Here is a 20474-nt window from a genome sequence, read left to right as displayed (position 1 = left end):
CACCATGCAGTGTCATGTAGCTCAGAGCGGGAAACCGTACTATTTTGAACTGACAGCCCATCTCCATCGAAATACCGCGTCTTACGAGCCTTAGTGTCCATTTAGCTTGTAGCTATAAGATAAACGAAGTCCATATCTGTTTTCAGCTTACATCTAAATGATCTGTTAGCAACATTACCGTAGCACACACCGGCAGTCACCGAGCGAGGTGGCGCAGTGGTTAGCACACTGGACTCGCATTCGGGAGGACGACGGTTCAATCCCGCCTCCGGCCATTCTGATTTAGGTTTTCCGTGATTTCTCTAAATCGTTTCAGGCGAATGCCGAGATGGTTCCTTTGAAAGGGCACGGCCGATTTCCTTCCCAATCCTTCCCTAACCCGAGCTTGCGCTCCGTCTCTAATGACCTCGTTGTCGACGGGACGTTAAACACTAACCACCACCACCACACCGGCAGTCACTTTTACGCCACTTAACATTTGTTCTGCCTCAGAGATATACCAACTTACTTCTCCCGCCAATATTACGCGCCAATCTGTACACTGTTCTCATTCTCGGAGATTCCCCCCACACCTCAACATTATTTTACATTACGCCAAGTTCTCTATTTACAATTAAACATACCATAGCATTACAATATTCAATTACAGCCATTTTTATATATTAAAGTAATGTTACATTCATATTTTTACTACACATAACAATATTATTTAGTTTAATTCTTTTGTTATTTCGCTGTCAGAGTGCAGCACAAGTCAGACGCTGTCTCCCGCATAGCGTTCTTTAAATTAGCTGCGACCAGGCGGAAGCACTTCCGCTTTGCCTTCGGTTCTGGCCCACAGATGCCATAAGCGTCCACTTTCTCTACCGTTGCGCCTTGACTATGCCTGGCATTCACTGACGGCACATTGGCACATTACAATAGGCAGATGATCAGAATGAAACACAAGATACAAAGACTCCAAACGAAGGAAACACAGGAAGAATATAGGCAGAAATTAGAAGAGATGTTGGAAACAGGGAGAAACACAGGGAATGAAGATAATGTGGAAACTAAATGGGAGTCGTTAAAACTGCCATTAGCGTAGCTGCAGAAGAGATACTGGGGAAAGTACAATGCAAAACGGTGGTTAAGTGGGTCGACGAGGAATGCTTAACGGTAATACAAGAGAGAAATGAAGCGAGAAGGAGAATGTTGCAAAGGAACACGAGGTTAGTGGCAGAAGAACACAGAGATAAGAGGGAAAAAGCGGATAAGCTTTGTAGGTTAAAGAAGAAGCAGCACGAAAGGAGAAGGATAGAGTAGCTGGACGAAATGGGAGACAATAAAGAGATCAGAAGGTTCTATGGAAGAACAAGAGATTTGAAGAAAGGTTTCCAACCACGAGCAGTTTTCTATAAGGATAAGGACGGAAATCTAATTGGAGATAAAAGCAAAGTCCTAGAAAGGTTGCAAGAGTTTTTTATCGAACTGGAAAGAAGGGGTTGAAGAAGAAGGAACTGTGATTGAGAATGAAAGGAAACATGACTCTGAACAGGAATCAGATGTAGAGGATCAGGAAGAGGAAGTAGTACCAGAGCTAGATGAAGTGAACAGTGCTATCAAGAGCCTAAAAATCATCAAGCAGCAGGAGAAGATGGCATAGAGGCCGAATTATTAAAATATGGGGGAAAGAAAATGGAGGATGCAGTCCGGGAATGGACAGAGGAAATATGGATAAATGAAGTAATGCCTAACGATTGGAACATGGGAATTATCTGCCCGTTACATAAAAAAGGCGAAAAGTCAGAATGTAGTAAATATCGCGGAATTACTCTCTTGGACGTAACATATAAGATACTTAGTAATATTTCAGCTTCCAGACTTGAAGGGATGATAGAAGGAATTTTGGGGGACTATCAGGCTGGATTTAGGAGGTACATATTCACGATGGATCAGATATTTTTATTAAGACAAGTGCTAGAGAAGTTTTATGAGTATGACACGCAACTACATCAGTTGTACATTGATTTTGAGCAAGAGTAGGACAGCCTACACAGGAAGAAACTTATACAGATCATGAAAGAATTTAGAATCCCACTAAAACTGGTCAATTTAAAGGAAATGACATTGAAAGCAACAATGTGTAAAGTAAGAACAGAGCAAGAGCTGTCTGGAGAATTCCAAGTACAGACAGGGCTACGACAAGGGGATGTGATCTCTACAATGCTATTTAATTTAGTTTTAGAAAAGGTGATGCTACAAATGCCGATAAACCCAGGAGGAACAATACTTAGTCGGCAAGTTCAAGTGGTAGCATAGGCGAATGACGTAGCATTAATGGCAAGGAATGTAAGGGCACTAAAGGGGAACTACGATACGTTAGAGGAAGCAGCTAGAGAAGTAGGTTTTGAAATGAACAAAACAAAACAAAGTAGGCGGTGATGGGGGAGCACAATATAAACGGACAAAAGAATTCAATAGTAATGAATGGGAAAGAAAAATATTTAAATATTTAGGTTCTCTAATAACGGGGAAGAATAAGATGGGCAGGACATGTTCAGAGAATGCCAGAAACTCGGAATGTCAAGAAAGTTTTCATGGGAAAACCTTGGGCATTGCAGTAAGACCTGGGTAATGTTTGTATTATCAGTTCGCGTTCTCAACTTCGGTGTGGCACCGCTATCTCTGGACAATACTACACTTTGTATGAAAGTTTGGTTGATAATTTGAGGAATATAAATAAATAGAGGTCGATAATTCAAGGCAGTACGAAAAAAACAAGTACTCTGGTGACTTAGCCGGTTGCCCTAACGCCACTTTTCGGCGGCTGGCGCTCTCGTATGGTATTCAACATGTTTGCAAAATTTTGAACTTCGACTTCTTGTCAATCCTTGAGAACTGTGTCGTACTAAACCGGCATGTAAAAGATGAGTAAAATCGTGGGCTTCTTGTGTGTATTCTACCCTTATGGGTTGTTCACTCACAGTTTTCACTAACAACTCCCATGGTTTAATTTGGGTATGACACTTGTATTTAACGTTGCAATTTCCGTATAATTCGATATACGAGTACAAAAGTAAACCAGTGGTCGTCGTGTGTGTCCAAGTAATTGTGCGGGTAGCTGTTAATCTGTGGTGGCAGTGTGCTTGTTGTGATGACTAATGTTTGGTTACAGGCAACACTGAAGTCATTGTGACGGTGACCGCCATGGAAGACGGCGTAGGCGACGCGGAGGTGGACGCGCCGCCGCCGCCGTGGGCTGTGGCGACCGTGCGTCTTGTGGCCGCCGGCAGCGGCGCCTGTAACCTACCGCCACAGGTGACGTACCCACTATCCAGCCATCACTGCGCTGCCTCGTCTTTAAGCAGGTTACGCTCCCGGTCACCATTTTACACGGGGACGTTTGACTTCGAGCTACGAGTCTCTCTCGAGAGGTTTCCGTTAGTAGAATTCGTTGTGAGCCAAACAACCAGTTTACTGTGCTTCGTGGTCAGAACACTCTTTTTGGTGGTCCTTCCTGCCGAAGAAGACGTTAAACTCGGGGGTGATTCAAAATCACTATTAATACAGTGTCTCGAAAGAGGTTCAACGAATTCGAAAGTAAAATTCTGACCACCGACCTGACAGAAGGTCCTAAGAAGCTTTGGTCGTATGTTAAGTCGGTAAACGACTCGAGCGTTCTTTCCAGCCACTCTGTGACCATAATGGCACTGAAACAGAGTACGACACAGAAAATGCTGGAATACTAAACGCCTTTTTCTAAAACTGTTTCGCAGAGGAAGATCGCACTGCAGTGTTTTTTTAAAGCGTCACAAGAACGACAAAACGGCTGAGTCGTGAGTCCTGCTTGGGTTGCTCAGTCGGTAGAGCACTTGCCCGCGAAAGCCGAAGGTCCCGAGATCGAGTCTCGGTCCGCCAAACAGTTTTAATCTGCCAGGAAGTTTCAAAACCGCTGATATCGAAACGCAACTGACGGGATACCAATACGATTGTACATAGAGTATGCGGAAGAACTTGCCCCTCTCGTAGCAGCAGAGAGTAGCTAAATTTTCATGATGATTGGAAAAACCATAGGTCACTCCCGTTTTCAAGAAGTGGTCGAACAGTCTCACAAAGGTATAGCCCCATAACTCTGATGTCGGTCAGTAGTAGGATTTTGGAACATAGTTTACGCTCGTTTGTTGTCTTTGGGAGCCGAAAATCTCCTCTGTAGGAACCAACTTGGGTTCCGAGAACAACGATCGTGAGATCCAATCCATCTCGCTCTGTTCGCCCACGATAACTAGAAAGCGGTAGATACAGGTACCCTGCAAGATGCAGCATTCCTTAACTTTTGAAAGGTATGCTATACAGTTCCAGATTGGCGCCTAACAAAGCGTACGGAATATAAGACCAACTGTGTGACAGGACTGAAGAGTTTCTAGCATGTCATTCTGAATGAAGAGGAGTCTTCAGACGTAGAAGTAAATTCGGACGTGCCCCAGGATAGTGTTATAGGCTCATTACTTTTCGTTTTATTTAACCTAACAGATAATGTAGGAAGTTCCATGAGGCTTTTCGCGGCGATGCTGTTGTATACAGATAAGTCACGACGCTAGAAAGTTGCAGCGAAATGAAGGATGACCGGCAGAGGATCGGCGCTTGGTGCAGGGAGTGGTAGTTGACCACTGACATAAACAAATGTGAAGTATTGCGAATGCACAGGCAGAAAGACCCTTTATTGTATGATTACAGAATTGCAGAACGATCACAGCAAGCAGTTATTTCCACAAAATACCAAGGAATATGCGTACGAACCGATATAAAATGGAACGACCACATGAAACTAATCGTAAGTGATGAAGATCCTAGACTGAGATTCATTGGTAGAATCCTCCGGAAATTTGGTCCACCAATAAATGAAGCAGGTACAAAACGCTCGTTCTACTCATACCTGAATTCCGCTCGTTGGTACGGGATTCCATCTAGATGTGATTGATAAAGGAAACAGACAAGATCCAAAGAAGAGCGGCGCGTTTCTTTACAGGTTCATTTAGTAAGCACGAACGCGTCACAGAGATGATCAACCAACTCCAGTGGCCGACTCTGCGAGAGAGGCGTTCTGTATCAAGGTGTGGCTTAATGTTGAAGTTCCGAGAGCGTACGTAGCGAGAAGAGTCTGCAAATACACTGGCGGAAAAAAAATCGGAATACCAAAATATAATTAATGAAGAATAATGTAATTTCAGGAATGCATTTGTCTAGGTAACAGGTGTAAGTGATTGTCGCCGCAAGATCACCGGTTAATGTAAGTGCGAAATAAGCCATTGCAAATTTGAATTGCTGGTACATTAATAATCGGCTGCTGGTACATTAATAACCGGCGTAACCGCTAGAACGTTCAATGAAAACTTGCAAAGGTGCATGCATTGTGTTGTACAGGTGCCAGATGTCAGTTTGTGGGATGGAATTCCATGCCTGTTACACTTGGCCATTCGGTACAGGGATGGTTAATGTTGGTTGTCGATGACGCTGGAGTTGCAGTCCGATGATGTCGCACTGTGCTCGATGCGACACAGAGCTGGTGACTGAGCAGACCAAGACAACATCTTGACACACTGTAGAGCATGTTGGGTTACAACGGCGGTAGGTGGACGAGCGTTATTCTGTTGGAAAACACCTCTGAAATGCTGTGCATAAATGGCAGCACAACAGGTAGAATCACCAGATTGACGTACAACTTTGCAGTCACGGCGCGTAAGATAACCACTAAAGTGCTCCTACTGTCATAAGAAATCGCGCCCCAAACAATAAGGTCAGTTGTAGATCCAGTGTGTCTAGCACGCAGACAGGTTGGTCTCCGTCTAACTAACACGCGGCCGTCATTGGCACCGAGGCGGAATCAGCTTTCATCAGAAAACATAACAGACCTCCACCCTGCTCTCCAGTGAGCTCTCGGTTGAAACTGCAAATGGCGGTTGTTTGGGTTCAGTTGAAGGCATGCTGTAAGGCATTCGGTTCGGAGCTATCCTTGAAGTTACCGATTTGCAACAGTCCTGTTTTGTCGCTGAGGTGCCAAATGCTGCTCGCTTGCTGCTGCGCAAGAGCCATACGTAGAACATTATGGTCTTCCCTCTGTGCACGTGGCCCTCTGGAGCCCGGGCTTCTTGCGGCCGTACGTTCTCGTGACCATTGGTGCCAGTGGCTACAATCATGCCAGTTTTTTCTGCAATATCGCAGAAGGAGCATCCATCTTCTCGTAGTTACATTACACGACCCCATTCAAACTCACGTGTTGATAATGACGTCTTTGTCGCCTTAAGGGCATTTTTGACTAACATCATCTCACCATGTCCAGTCTCAAAGGTAACTAAAGCTCACGACCGTTACAGCGGGTATTTAAAGCAAACCTGATTTGTATCCTCATAAAGGCGCTACTGGTGCCACTCTTATGCCACTAAGGTGAAATCTGAATAGACATCATCTCTCGAATGCAGAAACACGCGTACCAACATTCGTTTATGTCGCATAACTCCTTCTTGATATAGTGATTTTTCCGCCAGCTTATATTGCTTCCTCTTACGTATGTCTCGCGAAAAGGCAATGAAAATAAAATTAGATTGGAGCCCACACGAATGCTCACCGGCAACCGTTATTCCCGCGAACTATTTGTGACTGGAACAGAAACGGGGGAAATTACACAAAGTATCCTCCGCCACATACCACAAGGTGGCTTGCGGAGATAGCTGTAGATATAAGATTAATGTAAGCAACAGTAAACAAGGGTAATGGAATATGTAGTCCACTTTCATTTGGCAATGCTGAGTGAATTACATTGGGAAATTAGCTCTAAAAATAATAGATGAGTTTTGTTACTTGATCGACAAAAGAAACTAAGGACTGTCGAAGCAGAAAGGGTATAAAATTCATTCTGGCAATAGCAGGAAACAAGTTTATGGAAAAGAGAAGTTTGTTGGCATCGAATATAAATTTCAGTGTTAGGAAGTATTTTCTGAAGATATTTGTATGGCACCTAGCTTTGTGCAGAAGTGAGATAAGACGTTGAACAATTTGGGAAAAAAACTAATAGACGTTTCTGAATCGTGGCGCTACAGAAAATGTGCTGAAGATCAGTGGCTAGATCGTATAAAAAATGTTTATGACACAACTTGGTTAAAAGAAGGGATCGGCTGATATGACACGCACAGAGGCGCCAAGGATTAGTCAGTGGTGTAGCAGAGTTGTGTGACGGGTACAATATGTCGAGGGAGACCACGGTTTGACTACAGTAAGCAGGTTCAAACTGATGTAAGCTGCGGTAGTTATGGGCAGATGAAGGACTTGCGCGGGATCGATTACAGTGGTGAGATACATCAAATCAGTCTTCGGATTGATGACCACTAAAACGACTAAAATATTAACACGTCGTACTGGACAAGCTCTCATCGAAGTATATCTCATGATAGTGGTACAATAAGATGAGTGAACCTACCGCAGGTATTCAGAATGGCGCTGAATGCACATGAAAACAACTTACGACATTCAACTTCGAAGTAAAGACTAAGCCATTCCGATTAACTTCTGACAACGGGAATCAACATTCGAAGTCATTCGAAAAATTTGTAGTTCATATGACTTAGTGTGCCCGTACTTCCTTCGTAATGGAGAGCTCGGATTTTTATGTTAATGTTATTACATTTTAATTTCGTCATGAACCGTCTTGTCGTAATTATCAGGATACCAGTTTCTTGTCAATGACGGTAAGAGCAGAAAGTAAATTTCAGTAACAAGATCTTTAAAAATAGTGTATTCTACAACAAAAGTTTTCCTTTTTTAAATAACTCTTTAAAATCGATTTTAAAGATAGTCCGGCACGATTGTAAATACCTCCCTTTTCCATTTCTTTCGATCTCGTCGTGATGTGCCATCATTATAAGCGATCCACAGTTTTCAAAAAGTATGTTCACTGCACGTCTTCTTTTTCTTGTTTTTCTTCTTCTTCTTCACCTCCGCTTTCTTTTGCAAAGGGATGTATGAAATGCACTTTCATACTATTGATTATGTTAGTCTTCTATTCCTGTGAAATTTATATTCATCCCTATATTCATTCGTCATCCTAGGTGTCTTATTACATTGTTTCCTTCTATCGCGGTACGGGATCGAAATGTAAACGTTAAAGAGACCGTTCGGTTTTGTCATGTTTATGCTGAACAAACTGAAATAATGCATGGTATCTCGGATATATTGAAAAACGTGTTCTAGTAAAGTTGAGAAGTAATATCGCACTGAACTGTTGGTCTACATCGAGGATGCAGGGATCCCACACAATGTTGGCTGCCTGTTGAATGATTTATGTCGCGTCAAGTTTTTTATCTTCGGTTGCTAAAAGTCTACGTGACTAAGTGTCAGATTGCAATTGGAGACGTCCGAGTTTTTTATCTTAGTACCTAGTAAACCCTGAGTTTTTACAGAATCGAACTCCCACGTATAAAACAGTGTCAAACTTCTGATTTAAATATTTGATGTTAACCATGAAGCAAGAAAAAGTTTAGGAAAGTTTTGAAATCATGCTTAAAGTTTGTTGAAAGTTACTAAGTGCTCTCATAATGAAACACTGGATGAAAACAGCCTAGGTAATTTGCACTTCATTTTAAGCAATATCAAGTTTTCTACTCATCTCAATGTTTATGAGGTCATATCCCCTGAACTGTGTGTCGTAGTATGATATAATTATGCTGGTACATTCAGTGATATATACAGAAACTATCTGCAAAGTATATTGCGAATAGAGTTAGTAGTAAAGTAGTAACAAATTAAAAGATGTCTGATGCTGAAGTTATACTGGGCGCCATTTGAAGCACAAACTGGTTTTTCACAGATCTAAATGTCTATAATGTCAAATCTTCAGAATTATGTGTCATAAAATGATATAATTTGGCAGGTACATTCAGTGGTGTATGTGGATACTGTCTACAAATTTTGTTGCGAATGGAGTCATTGGTAAAGAAGCAATAAATTAAAACGTCGTGTCGTGTCTGATGCTGAATTCTATTGCATGGACAGCGAAAATTTATTATGTGATTAACTTTGCTTTCCTTCATCGTTTGGTGGTGGTTGTGAACAAGAAAAAGTTTCTTAACGATTGCTCTCATTCTAAAATACTGGATGAATTAAGTCCGGGTATTTGCGGGTCAGCTAGTCTGCCTCAAGATAGATACGCAGTTTGTAACTGTAATATTTGTGTTATCGTGTTAAATATAAAAAATATGATTACGCTTCTTAATAGTTTCCTTACGATAGCATTAAAAAATTTTATTTTCGGTCAATAACTATGAGATATATTGAAAATCTAACTTTTGTTACCCTGGAAGCCATTAGAAGTTAGCTGCCGCCGCTTAGAGTTCCGAGTTCCAGGATATCCGCTTAGTAATAAAGAAGTTGTTTTCTCCTGTCACTTGTCTCTTCTTTTACTTTTGATAATCATTTCTAAGTGGAAAAATCTCAAATTGCAACCTGGCTCAGTGTTGTTACACTATAGGTTCCTCGATAAATGGCTGGGAAAGTCTGTTCAAAGTCCAGAGGGAAACAGGGAACGACCACCTCCAGTGTACTATTAAAACCAATCTTCGGTTGACGACTGCTTCATTGTGTGTCTTGGTTGCTAAGTGATGTCTGACAACAAATCACAAGGTCTAGGGTTGAGGACTAGATTTTTTTCTGTCACATATCGCATCTTTCACCTCTGGACATGACTCGTTGGTTTCATGAATGACACGTTATGACGTCGTTCTGAGTTAAAGTGTAAATAACCCTGTAATATCTAGTTAAATCAGTTCAAAGATCGTAGGAGGCAAGAGTATACCGCTTCCAGAAAAACCTTGTCTGTTAAAGTAATTTCAAGTCGATGACAGCTTTATGTTCATTATACGAGACAACTGCATGGAACCGGTGTTGAAGATTTTACTCAGTTGGGGTTCCAAACGTCAGATACTTCACTGCCGCGTCTTGATGTCGCAGCTTAGTGCTGCTCGTCGGAAACGAAGAAGCTTGCGAGTGACCGACAAGCTGTAGCATGCAGTCTTCGGCTACTGCCTACTTATTCACCAGTTTAGGCGACGGGTGCTACACGCAGCTAACATGTCGCTCAATTCTGTGTCGTGCGAATCTTCTGTTTCTCCCTTCATTGTCTCTGCACACATCCCTCGTCCTCTTTTACCGAAAATTCCAGCCACCCTAGATGAGCAGCCAACTAAGAAATGAAGTTGGCGCTCCACGAAATGGAAACTGTCCCCAATTAAAAAATAAAAGTTAACCGCTAAATTACTCCCTGGCTGCCGCTGCATTATGAATGCCTCGCCACAAATGAGTTTCTGTTGTACGGAATCCCCAGTAGCATAAAAAATCCTCCAGAGAAAGATTCACCGAAAGGTCTCCCTGTTTAAACTGGCGGCGAATCACAAAAAAATAGCTCGACTCATATATCTGTTAGTCAAAGTATCTCGTTTTAAAGGAATGAATAACAATATTTATTAATTTTATGTGTTTTATCATCTATGTTGTATGTGCTCCACAGCACCAAGCCAAAATTAACAAGATACGTGTAATCGTTGCATGCTTACTTGAATAAGAGTCGTCTGAACTATTAAATGGAACCATATAACATAATGCAGCATGTGTCACGATTCCGCAAATTCTCTTTTACATTTTCTTTAAGAACTGATGTCGCTCTGACACTTTAATGACGCATTACCATAACATTATTTTCATGACAGGTGGAAGCTGAAGAGTTAACGAACATTTCTAAATTTGTTGCGTATATGCTAGTGTTTACGGTTACTCGGATAGAAATTCATAACCTGCAAGGTCCAGCCATCCTGATTGTATATAAGTAGACGCTAATATGAGGACACTACAATCTACATAAATAAAAATTAAAAAGCTTTATAAACTTCCAGGACGCTAATTGGATGTCGGGAGTTCCAAGAGTTCTAAAGGCAGAAATAAGCATAAATAAATCATTCACATCGTTAGATATCCTAGTAAGCGAAAATCCAACAAGTCAGTAAATGAACAGCAGTGATTTATGATAGTATGCAATACATCCTTTCCTTTCTTCGTGCCTACTATTTCCTTCGCAAATAAGTTACCCGTCCACAAAACGTTGATGATGTAGCTACCCTGACGAATGGACTCGGGGTGGCGGCCGATAGCATGTTCGGTAGGCATTCATCAATGTCGAAATGCTGGCCGTTAAGGTAACATCCTCGGCGTCTCCTTTCTGCGGGGAAGTAGACAGACGTTAAAAGCATATACAGTCCCGAGCTTATGATAGTCACTCACTATATGTATTTATTTCAGACTCCTTCAGTCCAACAATTTATTCACTTTGTTTTTTACTTTAACTACAAATTGTCGCTAGCTTTAGTAACCACCGGCGTATGGTCCTTGGACTAGGAACTTCTATCAGCAGTGAAATGCGTGTCCTGGTGATTTGGTGGTAAAGCGCTTGTCTGCAAAACGGAAGGTCGCGGAATATTTCAATCTGCCTTCAGCCCATCCTTCACCTCGCGATTATATTAAGATTCGTCAGGGCCGACACGTTGAACTTTAGGTACACTTTCCGCAGGAGGGTCACTGGAGTAGGTTAGAGACGCTAGTCGGCGAAATGGAGTCTAAACGCAGTAATTATTCCGAGTGTGAAATAATAATTTATCCTGAAGATCAGGGTTCAATTCCCGTACTGACCATATTAATTCGGGGATTCTGCGATTTACCGTCCTCGCTCCAGCTCCTTTTTATAAATCACCGATTATATCACGCTCATCCTTATTAAGCCTAAGCTTCACTTCAATGATTACACTAATCGTGACCTTAAATTCTTTTTATCTACGCCTGCTACCGTGCTACTAAGGTGCTACCAGTGGCCTAAAAAGCCTGTAGCCATAGAATATGGTTTTATTGTACTTCTGGGTTCCTTAGATTTGCTTAAGTTACAAAAAGAAGTTGATTGAGCTCCGAGTTTTCATTAAGTTCTGGATACGCATCACTAATTAATTCAGCGAATAGTAATACACAGCAGAATTTTTTTGATTCCATCTGCTCTTCCATCGTTCTCCACGTCGTTGACGGAATGTCAAGTTTTAACGTTCCTTTTCTTTGTTTCTCCTCCGTCCTCAGGAGTCTCCCCTCTAAGTAACGTCAAAAATCTCACAACTCTAAAGGCACTGGAACAGTTCTACTTAGTTGGAGCTCTCTGATATGGTTCTTTCTCTTAACCCTTTGAGTCCCACCAATACGAAAAAAATATTATTTTAAATTTTTTCGCAAAATTAATCTTTACTATCATAGTAAGCAACGAATACAAGTAGAAATTAGAAAAAAGTAAATAATCAATTGTTTTAAGGACGCGTTTTCACTTTGAGTCCACTGGGACATAAGGTTCTCACGGTTTTCAATCGCCAATCATTTCATGTGATATATTTGAAGACAATTTCGCACACAATCCCACATCTCGAAAGTCCCATTACCTCATAATACCTAAAAGAATTGCAATCCTAAGTAACAAGCAAAAATGAACCTATAATTTAAAAAAATTTGTATCAAAAGTACGTACTGCCCCAGTGGTTTCATTTCGAAACCAGTCATAAAAGCAGTACTACAAACCGAAATTCGCGGTGCAAAAACTTTACCTATGTTGGGCTCTCCCTGTCTATGATTTCCTGAACATGGTCGCTACGGAAAGAAACACACGTCGCGATCTCGTACGATTACGTAGAACCTTGAACCTTGTAAATGACTGCTACGATGCAGTACATGAGTAGAAGTACCCAGGTATACACCTAGAGGTCTTTGTTACGCAATAACATCGGTGTTTTCATGCGAAAGGCACTAGTAATTCAAATAAAAAAAATTAATAAAATGGTGCTTCGAGGCAGAAACCACTGCTATTCAAATGTTTAAAATTTCCAGTATATTCATTCTGTAATAACAGTAGATTTGCACATCAACAGATGAGAACATTATTTATTTCAGCTACTAGGCCAAGAGAGAATAAAGGGTAATGTTTGACAGTTATTACAACCAACTGGCAGCAGAGGGGAGGATGAGTACAGGGAGACGCAGTAAGCCACGGCAGCCGAAACAAGAAGCTGTGGGGAAGCCCGCCTCCTGCCATCTCTTATAATTATAAATCCTTACTCCTCGGTCGTCGGATCAGCTCCAGTGGTTAAACGCGTGCTGGAGAACTTAGCAACCGCGGAATCGATTCCCGGTCAAACCACCGACATTTTTTGTCTACCTTTAACCTAATCTTTTCCTCTAACTGATATGAAGAATCACCAGTAACTATGTGTGGTTCGGATTTCCAGTTAAACTGCGTACCATCTTTCCCAGGGAGGATTAATGTGGTACGTCAGGGACACACAAATCGCCGAAGTAGTCTCCAATTTGAAACACTTGCACCAGGCTGCAGAACCACACGAAATTATTATTATTATTATTATTATTATTATTATTATTATACCACTTGTTTACTCCAGCGGGAGTGCTTCAGTTTAGACAGCTGCTACGTACGAAGTACAGTGTGTCTCATTTTAAGAGAATGTGTTATTACAGACGACATCTTTAAATTTAGATGTGGTATTGTCCTCTATTTTGAACTAACGATGTGTCTAGATTCTCTCTTCATCTTTAGGACGAAGTTTCTCTTCTTATAGTTGCTAGTAGATAAGCTTTCTCGTCGAGAGATAAGAACGATACGTATGTTAATTTATGTATTTCATTGTCTAATACGCTTAGCAGAGTTGCTTCTGTGATCTGTAGTAGAGGGTATTCCATGCACGATGGAAACGGTTTCCGGCGTTGCGCGGCTTCCAGTACCCCAGAAAGCCACCTCTGATGGCCGTATGATACTCCGGTGCGTTGCGCGGACACTTTGACAAGTGGCGTATTCGTTTCAACCGGGAAACTAACTAGACGAGCTAGGACGGATGAAGGAAAGAAATGTGAGAATTTGTTGCAATATTTAGAATTTCACAGCGGTATGTCAGCGGCAAGTGTCACTGACCTGGGCACAAACTCAAATCCACGCCTTACAGCGAACAGTGGGGCATCGACTGACCCATTCAGGTAGTGTTGTCCGACGTCGCTGCTGCAGCTACCTACTGAAATTTGTGCACGGAGGAAAGGTTAATTCACAACTGCTAGCCTTTTTTTTCTGATGAAGCATGACTGCGTTTATCATAATATGTTGAAATCGCGGAGCGATGGACGTTGGTGTTTTGAAATCCTCATCAGTTTTATAAAGAGCATAAGGACTGTTAGAACTCCTCATCAGTTATATAAAGAGCATGGAGTCCCCCTCATACAATGGGAAGAGGTTTAAAGTTTGCGCCACGACACAGGCGTATATCTGCTGGCTTGGAATTCATCCACCACCTTTGTTCCCGCTGCAGGTGAAAAACTGGCGGTGCAAAGCACATCTACATCTTTATGGTTACTCCGAAATTCATACTTAAGTGCTTGGCATATGATAACAGAACCACTTTCTATTTCTCGATCGTTTCGCTCTAGAATAGTGTGTGGGAAAAATGTAGTTTCTTATTTTATAGCGATACCCATTTCTCCCCATGTAGGTGTGAATGAAGAAAGCATTTTGGCATTCGGAGTAGAAAGTCGCTGATTGGAATTCCATGAAGAGATCTAGACGCATCCGAAAGAACTTTACGAATTCCCATCCGAACTCCCCTATCATATCCACAACACTCTCTCCTCTATTTCATAATAATACAAGACGAGTTGACGTCCTTTTAAATTTTTCCTCTGTGAGTCCTACCTGATAAGAAACCAATAACGCCTAGCGCGGTTTGGAAATAGAATGACAAGGATAGCATAGGAAGTCTCTGTAGAAGATTTTTCTGCCTCTTCTGTGGGTTCCACCAATAAAACGTAGTCTTTGTTTCACCGCTCCCACAAAGTTATCTACATAATTGTAAGCCGGCCGGAGTGGCCGAGCGGTTCTAGGCGCTACAGTCTGGAACCGCGCGACCGCTACGGTCGCAGGTTCGAATCCTGCCTCGGGCATGGATGTGTGTGGTGTCCTTAGGTTAGTTAGGTTTAAGTAGTTCTAAGTTCTAGGGGACTGATGACCCCAGAAGCTAAGTCCCATAGTGCTCAGAGCCATTTGAACCATAATTGTAATCCTAAGGTATTGTGCTGAATCAACAACATTTTAATTTGTATTGCTTATAGTGTAAACCAAATTTAAAAGAATGTATTTAGTTCTCACTTGGAGAACCTCACACTTTTATTGTTTAGGATCTACTGTCAATTTCCATATCACGCAAATATCCTGTCTAAATCATTTTGTGTATCTTTTTCGTATTCTGATGAGTTTGCTAAAGGTTAAATGAGAGCATCATCTTCAAACAAACTAAGTGTATATAGGTTAAGAACCGAAGGCCTGTAACGCTCCTTTGGGAAAGTCAGATATCACTTACATTTCACTAGATGACTTGCCGTCAAAAACTACGAACTGTGAAATCACGAATCCAGTCGTACAATTGAGACGATACTCCAAAGGCACCCAATTTGATTAGAGGACGCTTGTGATGAACGATGTCACAATCCTTCTGGAAATCTAGAAATATGGAATCAAATTTAGATCCCTAGTTGATAGCACTCATTGCTTCTTGTGAATAAAGATCCAGTCATCCCTGAGTGGATCGAATTCTCACAAACGCGTGTCAGCTGCCTCGGAGAGACAGGAAAATAATGTACAACGTTGTGCAAAATATAACGAGGAAAGTAGCTGTCTCATGATGTTTAATGGACATACTGGTCTCCAGATGTTTGGGCGCGGTAAACTCAGCAAAAAATGGTTCAAATGGCTCTGAGCGCTATGGGACTTAACTTCTGAGGTCATCCATCACCTATAACTTAGAGCTACTTAAACCTAACCAACCTAAGGACATCACCCACATCCATGCCCGAGGCAGGATTCGAACCTGCGACCTTAGCGGTCGCGCGGCTCCAGACTGTAGCGCCTAGAACTGCTCGGCCACCCCTGACGCCTCAACTCACCAGTCAGCGTTAGTGTGACACTGTACTGCTTTTCCATGTGAGTCTTTTCATGGGTGCAATCGGCCCCTACGTCACTTTTGTGGATGACAATGTGCGGCCGCATCCAACTGTGGAGATGGAAGACCTCTTGGTTCGAGAGGATATTCGGTGACTGGACTAGCATGCCCGTTCGCTTGCCTTAAATCCTACGGAACAAATGTAAAATACGCTATGGAGACTTATTGCAACACGTTCACATGTATCAATGGCCATCCGGCAATTGTCAACCGCATTGGTGGAGGCATGAAACGCACTACTATAAGAATTCCTTACCCACCTTCTGGCCAGCATGGGAGCAAGTTGCAGAGTATGCATTTCCGCCCGTCGTGATCACCCACCTTATTCAGGACCACGTCCCGCCTTTTGTAATGTTTAGGGGACCATGATGAATTGTGGTGACTTTAGTGTAATTATTTCCTTTGAATAAAAGCGTCATTCCTGTTCGTCTTATTGCATATTTCTGTCAGCGACCTTCCATACTATAACGTAGCAGTTGTTTTCCTGTATGGTCCGAGTTTCATGGAGCTATGTTAGTTTGGAGTGACATATCTTGCAATAGTTACTTTTGTCCTTAAGTTTTGCACAACTGAGTAGTAGGTAGAGGGTGACAATTATGGAACCATATGAAATAAAACCGTCATAGCTTCTGAACGGTTTGCGTTAGGACGTTAAAACTGCACAGTTGGCCGCGGGACACGATGGGAATTAGTATGCGCATGCTTGGTTTGGGTTAGTGACGAATCTCAATTTCATTTGGATGGATTGTCAATAAGCAAAATTGGCCCATTTGGGTACTCAGAATCCGCATTTCGCGATCGAGAAGTGTCTTCACCCTCAACGGGTGCAGTGTCCACTCACGGAATAATCGGTGCAATATTCCTTGACGGCACGGTGACTGCCGAACGGTACGTGAAGGTTTCGGAAGATGATTATCCATAGTGACCCAGATTTCGACAAGATGTGGTCCATGCAAGACTTAGGTCGACAACATCGAAGCAGGAGTGTGTTTGATGTCCTGGAGGGGCACTTTGGCGACCGCATTCTGGCTCTGGCATGGACCTCGACTGATCGTCATATCCTCCGGATCTGAACACATGCAATTACTTTTTGTGGGGCTGTATTAAAGACATGGCGCACAGTAACAAACTCAAAACCATTGCTGAGTTGAAAACAGCCGTTCAGGAGTCATCGATAGCATCGATGGTCCAACACATTAGCGAGCATTCAGAATTTCGCCATTCGTCTGCGCCACATCATCGCCAATGATGGTAGGCATATCGAACATGTCATAGCCTATATAAGAATATCTGTGGTGACGTTTAAATATTGAATAAAGTGTGCGCACGCCGTAGTTTGCAACTAATTTACGGTTCTTTTCATATTGCTCAACAATTGTAACCCTGTAAGTGTGAAGTACTAGTTGTGGAGTTGGTGTGTTGTGCGTTGCAGGAGGCGTGCCTGTGGCGGCAGGCGACGCTGCGGGTGCTGGAGAACTTGCCAGCCGGCGCGCCGCTCGGGACGCTGGGCCCGCCGCCTCTGTGTGCGCGTCTGGGGACGGGGCGCTGCCACCGAGTGTACGCCGGCCTCAACGGTACGTGTCCTGCAGCTGTAGCAGCATGCAAGCTGCTGGCCCCTCTGCTAGGGGGAAGGCACCGGAGCCTGGCTAGGCGGAGAGCTCCTAAGCAGCACGGAAGAGTAGAATTGGAGAGCGAAAAAAGATCCGGTGGATAGCGCAGGAAGAAAGTGAAACTGGTGCTGCCGCACAGCGTTTCCTCTAGACTGGCACCTATGGCAACGACGAACTCTGCTTCCCTGTGCGTTTGAGTGATCACTACCAGCATTCCTCGTCACTACATGAGACACTGCGTAGAGACACCGGACTAAATTTCTCTTACGCAATATTTGGTGAACTAGAACTGTGCTCTCATACACTTCTTACTCTTCACTGTCTAACTCACGATATGAAGATATTTCCAACGCAGGAATTCGAACCGTCTGCCTGTAAATTGGATACTGTTGCACAAACTTGTTTTGGTACCTTCCACCTTCGAGACACGTGTAGGACGCTACAAACCAGTACGATCGAAATTATACAGGCAGTATAGCGTCCTGACCTATTTTGACACGAGGAACCAATGGTCAGAAATGAATATTTCAGACGGGCGAAGTGTAGAATGAGCAGTGCATGTGAAACAAGTGTGTATACACGGTCCAGTTACATTAATGTAACCCCCGCCTATGTTCGATGTCAAAGTGCAATAAGCAACAGTAGAGGGGTATATAAGGCGTGTCGGCGGAATGCAGATAACAGTGCAGTCGTTGTCGTAATGAGGAAAAAAGGAGCGATCTATCTGATGTCCAAAAGGTCATGATCAGTGGCTTCAGGGCAAAGAGTGGAAGCATATCTGAAACGGCTAAGTTTGTAAGCTGTTGACTTGCCTCCGTGGTTAAAGTATACCGAACTTGGCCAACTGGCTTCATCCAGAACCTGCGTCAAGTCAACTACGGTGCACCACAGGCCATAGATAACAGGGGTAAACGACGGCTGTGGAGATGCGAGCAAATAGACGTGCCACTGTTGACCGATTGCGCGCCCAAATGAACCAAGGGGCTACCCAAATCGTCTCCTCAACGACCGTTCAGCGAACGTTGCTGCGAGTGGGTCTCCGCAGCAGGTGCCTGGCTCACGCACCCATGCTGACTGCTGTTCACCGGCGACGAGTAGTGGAATTTACAGGCCAGTACCATAACTGGACAGGTAGCCTATCAGATGAATCACGTTTTATGTTCCTTCGGACAGTTGTCCATTGGCGTGTACGGCGTGAAACGTCTGAAAGCAAACACCCAGCAACAATCGTCGGCAGGGTGCAGCCCGGAGGAGGGAGCGTTATTGTCTGCGGTATGTTTTCGTGGCGTTCCCTGGATGACCTCGTCATTCTGGAAGGCACAGTGGATCAACACAAGTATGCGTCTACTGCTGCAGACCATCTCCGCCTTATACGCAATTTGCTTTTCGTCGGCGCGATGGCATCTACCAGCAGGACAATGCAACATGCCACATACCTCGCAGTGTACGTGCGTGATTCGTAGAGAACCAGGGTGAATTTACCGCTCCCCCTGGTCACCAAACTACCTGTATGTAAACAAAATCGAGAATCTTTGGGACATAATTGATCGGGATTTACGCGCAACGGATTCTCAACCGAGAAACCTATTGCACCTGGCCACGGCACTGCAGTCGACATGACTTCACATCCCTGTCTCTACCCACCAAACCTCACTCTCTTCCCTCACGTCCGCGCTGCAAAAGATGGTTATTCAGGCTCTTGACAAGTTGTCACATTAATGTGACTGGACAGTGTGTTCCTACATCGGCGTTCACGGTGAACTTGTTTCTACGGTGTTACATGAATTCATTGGTGGGCTAAAATTCAATATAAACAAAAGAGAAACTAGATGGTAAAGTCCTATTTGTCCTTCACATCGTAAAACAGACAACGTGGATTTTAAGAGAGAGTGGCAGAATTTTGTGAGCCGTTGTAGTACATTCAGTGAGGTTGGCAATCGTCATTCCGAAGAGTTGCTGCGAGCTTGTTGCCATAAGGCGTAAGTTTCTTGTAACAATAAGAAACTAAAGTTCTCTTTCTGATAACTAGCTACTAATCCCAAAGTAATCAATTTAGAACGCTCAACGTTAGGTGTAATATTTACCATGATGTCTGGAAATCTTAGAGGAAAGAGGCTGCGTGGCGTTTCAGACAGCTCAACTGCTTGGCCGCTTGTCAGGGGCCTCATATAATATATAACTTAAGTGCCTTTTTATGGCGGTGAGTGTTTGTAGCTTAAACGTTATAAGCCGAGTTCTTCCAACATGTCATGTTCCAGAAATATGCTGAAAATGGCAGTATTCCAGGAACGAAAGTTATAATTTGGACTTTGAACAAAATGCTTGCCAATTAAGATGCCAGACTTACATTTCCAGTTTTTTTTTCTTTTATGGCCTATTGGCAGGTTACCTAAACACATCAGGTGAATGTCAGAACTGTTCACAAATGAAGCGGTGATTGTTTTCTTCTGTTATCTTAGTCAATTCCGAACTTCAGTACAGTTCAAACGTTGGCCAAAGTCAATAAACGAGAGCAAATTTTCTGAAAAAGGTGACTGAAGTGTTACTAGACACCATAAAACTGAACCACACCACATTTGACATATAAAGATTGCCAAAACATGCGAAGTCCGTTCGAATAATAAATGTAATTGTTTTTAGAAAAAACGTATATATTCCTCTTCGCCAACATTATCCTCTCCAAAATAGTTCGCATTAAATATTTCACGCTTATGTTAGCGCTTTTTCCTACGCTCAAGCCACTTCTGCAACCTGATCTTTGAGATAA

At 42.8% G+C, this 20474-nt stretch overlaps 1 protein-coding gene across 1 annotated transcript in view; it reads left to right on the top strand.

Annotated features, from left to right (window-relative positions):
• The window catches only part of LOC124594195, a 294437-nt gene that overhangs the window by 219165 nt on the left and 54798 nt on the right, over positions 1-20474 (top strand). Inside the window, exons 3-4 of the mRNA XM_047132553.1 lie at positions 3158-3300; positions 17530-17671. Of these exons, the coding sequence (XP_046988509.1) occupies positions 3158-3300; positions 17530-17671 (285 nt within the window). The remainder of the gene's footprint in view (positions 1-3157; positions 3301-17529; positions 17672-20474) is intronic.

This window comes from Schistocerca americana, chromosome 2 (assembly GCF_021461395.2).
Source record: "Schistocerca americana isolate TAMUIC-IGC-003095 chromosome 2, iqSchAmer2.1, whole genome shotgun sequence".
Classification (NCBI taxonomy): domain Eukaryota; kingdom Metazoa; phylum Arthropoda; class Insecta; order Orthoptera; family Acrididae; genus Schistocerca; species Schistocerca americana.
This window is presented reverse-complemented; position numbering and strand designations above follow the sequence as displayed.